The following is a 6,947-nucleotide window of genomic DNA, read 5'->3' as shown; positions in this document are numbered from 1 at the left end:
CAAGTATCAGGTGCCAGGTGACACATGACAGGTGACAGTTGACAGGTAGACGTGACACATGACAGGTACCAGGTGACAGATGCCAGGTGACAGGTACCAGGTGACAGATGCCAGGTGACAGATGCCAGGTACCAGGTGACAGATGCCAGGTGCCAGGTACCAGGTGACAGGTACCAGGTGACAGATGCCAGGTGACAGATGCCAGGTACCAGGTGACAGATGCCAGGTGCCAGGTGACAGATGCCAGGTCCCACATGACAGGTACCAGGTGACAGGTATCAGGTACCAGGTGGCACATGCCATGCGCCAGGTGACAGGTGACAGATGCCAGGTGACAGGTATCAGGTACCAGGTGACAGGTATCAGGTACCAGGTGACAGATGCCAGGTACCAGGTGACAGATACCAGGTGACAGGTGACAGGTGATACGTGAGAGCTGACAGATATCAGGTACCAGGTGACACATACCAGGCACCAGGTGACACATGCCAGGTACCAGGTGACACGTGCCAGGTACCAGGTGACAGATACCAGGTGACACATGCCAGGTACCAGGTGACACATGACATAACAGGTGACACATGACAGGTATCAGGTGACAGATGCCAGGTGACACATGCCGGGTGACAGATACCAGGTGACACATGCCAGGCACCAGGTGACACATGATGTAACAGGTGACACATGACAGGTACAAGGTGACAAATGCCAGGCACCAGGTGACACATGCCAGGTACCAGGTGACACATGTCAGATGCCCGGTGACAGGTGACAGATGCCAGGTACCAGGTGACAATACCAGGTGACACATGCCAGGTACCAGGTGACAGATGCTGGGTGACAGATGCCAGGTGACAGATGACAGGTGACACATGACAGGTGACACGTGACATGTGACAGATACCAGGTGACACATGACAGGTGACACGTGACATGTGACAGATAACAGGTGACAGATAACAGGTGACAGATAACAGGTGACACATGCCACGCGCCAGGTGACACATGCCAGATGCCAGGTGACACATGACAGGTACAATGTGACACATGGCAAGTACCAGGTGATGATGCCAGGTGACAGATAACAGGTGCCACATGCCAGGCGCCAGGTGACAGGTGACAGGTGACAGATGCCAGGTGACACATGCCAGATACCAGGTGACACATGCCAGGTACAATGTGACACACGGCAAGTACCAGGTGACAGATGCCAGGTGACAGATGCCAGGTGACACATAACAGGTGCCACATGCCAGGCGCCAGGTGACACATGACAGGTACCAGGTGACACATGACAGGTACCAGGTGACAGATACCAGGTACAATGTGCCAGGCAGCAGGTGGCAGGTGCCCGTTTCCGGCTGTGGGGCGCCAGGTGCGCTCACCTGTTGAGGTCGCGCACGAGGTAGGGCTGCAGGTCGGCCGAGGGCCCGCGCAGCACCAGCCCCTTGGGGGGCAGCCGCTCGCCCTGGCTCGGCTGTCGCTGCAGGTGAGGGTTCCGCAGCGCCACGCTGATGTCGGTCAGCAGCCGCGGCAGCGGGCCCAGCTTCAGCAGCGCCTCCTGCGGGACAGGTGAGCACACCTGAGCACACCTGGGTGTACCTGAGCACACCTGGGAACACCTGGGTACACCTGGGATCTCATCTGGGGGAACCCCATTGAGCTGACAGTGACTGTGACAGGGCCCAGCTTCAGCAGCGCCTCCTGCGGGACAGGTGAGCACACCTGAGCACACCTGGGTGTACCTGAGCACACCTGGGTACACCTGAGTACACCTGAGCACACCTGGGATCTCATCTGGGGGAACCCCATTGAGCTGTGACAGGGCCCAGCTTCAGCAGCGCCTCCTACGGGACAGGTGAGCACACCTGAGCACACCTGGGTGTACCTGAGCACACCTGGGTACACCTGGGAACACCTGGGTACACCTGGGAGTACACCTGGGTGCACCTGAGTACACCTGGATACACCTGGGTACACCTGGGTACACCTGGGTGCACCTGGGAGTACACATGGGTACACCTGAGCACACCTGGGTACACCTGGGAACAGCTGGGTACACCTGGGTACACCTGGGATCTCATCTGGGGGAACCCCATTGAGCTGACAGTGACTGTGACAGGGCCCAGCTTCAGCAGCGCCTCCTGCGGGACAGGTGAGCACACCTGAGCACACCTGAGCACACCTGGGAACACCTGGGTACACCTGAGTACACCTGGGAGTACACCTGAGTACACCTGAGCACACCTGGGATCTCATCTGGGGGAACCCCATTGAGCTGTGACAGGGCCCAGCTTCAGCAGCGCCTCCTACGGGACAGGTGAGCACACCTGAGCACACCTGGGTGTACCTGAGCACACCTGGGTACAGCTGGGAGTACACCTGAGTACACCTGGGAGTACACCTGGGTACACCTGGGAACACCTGGGTACACCTGGGAGTACACCTGGGTACACCTGGGAGTACACCTGGGTACACCTGGGTACACCTGGATACACCTGGGATCTCATCTGGGGGAACCCCATTGAGCTGACAGTGAATGTGACAGGGCCCAGCTTCAGCAGCGCCTCCTGTGGGACAGGTGAGCACACCTGAGCACACCTGGGTGTACCTGAGCACACCTGGGTACACCTGGGAACAGCTGGGTACACCTGGGTACACCTGGGATCTCATCTGGGGGAACCCCATTGAGCTGACAGTGACTGTGACAGGGCCCAGCTTCAGCAGCGCCTCCTGTGGGACAGGTGAGGGCACCTGAATACACCTGGGAACACCTGGGCACACCTGGGTACAGCTGGGTACAGATGGGTACACCTGGGTACACCTGGGTACACCTGGGTACACATGGGAGTACACCTGGGTACACCTGGGCACACCTGGGCACACCTGGGTGCACCTGGGTACACCTGTGTACACCTGGGTACACCTGGGTACACCAGTGTCACACCTGGGTACACCTGAGCACAGTTGAGGCTGTCACCCCCCAGGTGAGGCTGTCACCCCTCAGGTGAGGCTGTCACTGCCCAGGTGAGGTTCCCCAGGTGTGTTACCTTGCTGAGCTGGCTCATGACCTCCCAGAGCAGCGCGTGCAGCGTGGACAGCCCCAGCACCACCCCCAGGTGAGGCTGTCACCGCCCAGGTGAGGCTGTCACCCCCCAGGTGATGCTGTCACCACCCAGGTAAGGCTGTCACCGCCCAGGTGAGGCTGTCACTACCCAGGTGAGGCTGTCACCGCCCAGGTGAGGCTGTCACTACGCAGGTGAGGCTGTCACTGCCCAGGTGAGGCTGTCAAAGCCCAGGTGAGGCTGTCAGCACACAGGTGATGCTGTCACTACCCAGGTGAGGCTGTCACCACACAGGTGAGGCTGTCACCGCCCAGGTGATGCTGTCACTGCCCAGGTGAGGCTGTCACTGCCCAGGTGAGGCTGTCACCCCCCAGGTGATGCTGTCACCGCCCAGGTGAGGCTATCACCGCACAGGTGAGGCTGTCACTGCCCAGGTGATGCTGTCACCACCCAGGTGAGGCTGTCACTGCCCAGGTGAGGTTCCCCAGGTGTGTTACCTTGCTGAGCTGGCTCATGACCTCCCAGAGCAGCGCGTGCAGCGTGGACAGCCCCAGCACCACCCCCAGGTGAGGCTGTCACCCCCCCAGGTGATGCTGTCACCACCCAGGTGAGGCTGTCACCACCCAGGTGATGCTGTCACCGCCCAGATGATGCTGTCACCGCCCAGGTGAGGCTGTCACCGCCCAGGTGATGCTGTCACCACCCAGGTGAGGCTGTCACCGCACAGGTGAGGCTGTCACTGCCCAGGTGAGGCTGTCACTGTACAGGTGAGGCTGTCACTGTACAGGTCAGGCTGTCACTGCCCAGGTGAGGCTGTCACCACACAGGTGAGGCTGTAGCCCCACAGGTGAGGCTGTCACCACACAGGTGAGGCTGTCACCACCCAGGTGAGGCTGTCACAGCCCAGGTGTGGCTGTCACCGCCCAGGTGATGCTGTCACCACCCAGGTGAGGCTGTCACTGCCCAGGTGAGGTTCCCCAGGTGTGTTACCTTGCTGAGCTGGCTCATGACCTCCCAGAGCAGCGCGTGCAGCGTGGACAGCCCCAGCACCACCTCCAGGTGAGGCTGTCACCCCCCAGGTGATGCTGTCACCCCCCAGGTGAGGCTGTCACCGCCCAGGTGAGGCTGTCACTGCCCAGGTGAGGTTCCCCAGGTGTGTTACCTTGCTGAGCTGGCTCATGACCTCCCAGAGCAGCGCGTGCAGCGTGGACAGCTCGCGGCCCAGGTCGATGTAGCCCTCGAAGCTGGTGCTGTTGGTCAGCGTGTCCAGGTTGGAGATCTCGTACAGGAACTGCTGCATGCTGGCCCACTCCAGCTCCAGGAACTCGTTCATGAACGCCATGTACTCCTCCTTGCTGCCGAACCTGCACAGGTGCGCACAGGTGAGCGCGGGGACGTCACCCGGCAGGTGAGGGTGGGGTGGATAGGGGAGGAGAACATCCCTGACAGGTGAGGGTGGGGTGGGCAGGTGAGGAGAACATCCCTGACAGGTGAGGGTGGGGAAGGGGGGGACAGGGAGTGTCCAGGATTCATCATCACTTGTTGTCATCATTGTCATCGTCATCATCATTTACTGTCACAAGTCATAATCCATCATCCATCCATCATCCATCCATCATCCATCCATCCATCCATCCATCATCCATCCATCCATCATTCCTCCATCCATCATCCATCCATCCATCATCCATCCATCATCCATCATCCATCCATCCATCCATCCATCATCCATCCATCATCCATCCATCATCCATCATCCATCCATCCATCATCCATCCATCATCCATCCATCATCCATCCATCCATCCATCCATCATCCATCCATCATCCATCCATCCATCATCCATCATCCATCCATCCATCCATCCATCATCCATCCATCCATCCATCATCCATCATCCATCATCCATCATCCATCCATCATCCATCCATCCATCATCCATCCATCATCCATCCATCCATCATCCATCATCCATCCATCCATCCATCCATCATCCATCATCCATCATCCATCCATCATCCATCCATCCATCCATCATCCATCATCCATCCATCATCCATCCATCCATCCATCATCCATCCATCCATCCATCCATCATCCATTATCCATCCATCCATCATCCATCATCCATCCATCCATCCATCATCCATCCATCATCCATCATCCATCCATCATCCATCCATCCATCATCCATCATCCATCCATCCATCCATCATCCATCCATCCATCCATCCATCATCCATCCATCCATCATCCATCCATCCATCATCCATCATCCATCCATCCATCCATCATCCATCCATCCATCATCCATCCATCTCCACCCATCTCCACCCATCTCCACCCCTCCCCACCTCTCCGTGCCCCCGTCCCCGCTCCCCTCCCGCCGTCTCCGCCCTCACTTGGTGAAGTTGGCCAGGTTCTGGATGACCTTGGCGATGAGGGTCAGCGTCCTGGCCGTCTGCTCGTCGGGGTACTCCTGCATCAGCCCGAAGAGGCTGGGGGACATCACGGCGGGGCACAGGAAGCGCAGGAAGAGCGAGGCGCTGATCAGGCGGTCGGCGATGTCCTCGCGCCCGCGCTCGGCGCAGCGCAGCCGCCACGAGGCGAACACCTCCTTCAGCTCCCGCGGGAACACGCTGCCGGCGGCGCGCGGCGTCAGGCGGGCGCGCCGCCGGGGACCTTCCCCCCGCGGCCGCCCCCGCCGCGCGCGCCCCCCGCCCGCCGCGCTCACCAGTGGGAGTTGACCACCTTGCAGAGCGCCAGCTCGCAGCACATGCGCAGGTTGGCCTGGTGGTCGGCCAGCGTGGAGGCCGAGCACTTCATGGGGTCCACCTCGCAGTTCTCCTCCGACTCGTAGAGCGCGCGGATGAACTCGCCTGCGGCGCGGGCGGGGCCGCGCGGGGACGCCCACGGGGACGGCGAGGGGGAGAAGGGACACAATCGTGTCCTGGGTGTGAGAAGGGACCACCCAAAGATCTCGTGATGGTGGTGATGGAACGTGACCATGGGTGGGGAATGATGATCTCGTGATGGTGGTGATGGAACATGACCATGGGTGGGAACCAAAGGTCTTGAGATGATGGTATTGATGGAACAAGACTGTGAATGGAGACCACCCAAAGATCTCGTGATGGTGGTGATGGAACGTGACCGTGGGTGGGGAATGAAGATCTCGTGATGGTGGTGATGGAACGTGACCGTGGGTGGGGAACAAAGGTCTTGTGGTGGTGGTGATGGAACATGACTGTGAATGGAGACCACCCAAAGATCTCGTGATGGTGGTGATGGAAGGTGACCATGGGTGGGGAATGAAGATCTCATGATGATGGTGATGGAATGTGACCATGGGTGGGGAACACCCAAAGGTCTCGTGATGGTGGTGATGGAACATGACCATGGGTGGGGAATGAAGACCTCATGATGGTGGTGATGGAACATGACCATGGGTGGGGAACACCCAAAGATCTCGTGATGGTGCTGATGGAAACTGGAACCATTCAAAGATCTCGTGATGGTGGTGATGGAACGTGACCATGAATGGGGACCACCCAAAGAGCTCGTGATGGTGGTGATGGAACGTGACCATGGGTGGGAACCACCCAAAGATCTTGTGGTGATGGTGATGGAACGTGACCATGGGTGGGGAATGAAAATCTCATGATGGTGGTGAAGGAACGTGACCGTGAATGGGGACCACCCAAGGATCTCGTGATGGTGCTGATGGAAACTGGAACCATTCAAAGATCTCGTGATGGTGGTGATGGAACGTGACCATGAATGGGGACCACCCAAAGAGCTCGTGATGGTGGTGATGGAACGTGACCATGGGTGGGAACCACCCAAAGATCTTGTGGTGATGGTGATGGAACGTGACCATG

The 6,947-nt window shown here is 58.7% G+C and overlaps 1 protein-coding gene across 2 annotated transcripts in view; it reads right to left on the bottom strand.

The window, feature by feature from the left end:
- The window catches only part of LOC111922203 (ras/Rap GTPase-activating protein SynGAP-like), a 30,204-nt gene continuing 23,257 nt past the window's right edge, over window positions 1-6,947 (bottom strand). For both annotated transcript variants that reach the window (XM_086874652.1, XM_086874651.1), the window contains 4 exons: window positions 5,801-5,945; window positions 5,469-5,705; window positions 4,228-4,429; window positions 1-1,561 (listed from right to left, as the gene is read on the bottom strand). In XM_086874652.1, coding sequence (XP_086730778.1) covers window positions 1,382-1,561; window positions 4,228-4,429; window positions 5,469-5,705; window positions 5,801-5,945 — 764 coding nt within the window. In that variant the 3' untranslated portion in view covers window positions 1-1,381. The remainder of the gene's footprint in view (window positions 1,562-4,227; window positions 4,430-5,468; window positions 5,706-5,800; window positions 5,946-6,947) is intronic.

This window comes from Cyanistes caeruleus, unplaced genomic scaffold (genome assembly GCF_971803275.1).
Source record: "Cyanistes caeruleus unplaced genomic scaffold, bCyaCae1.hap1.1 HAP1_SCAFFOLD_362, whole genome shotgun sequence".
Taxonomy (NCBI): Eukaryota; Metazoa; Chordata; class Aves; order Passeriformes; family Paridae; genus Cyanistes; species Cyanistes caeruleus.
This window is presented reverse-complemented; position numbering and strand designations above follow the sequence as displayed.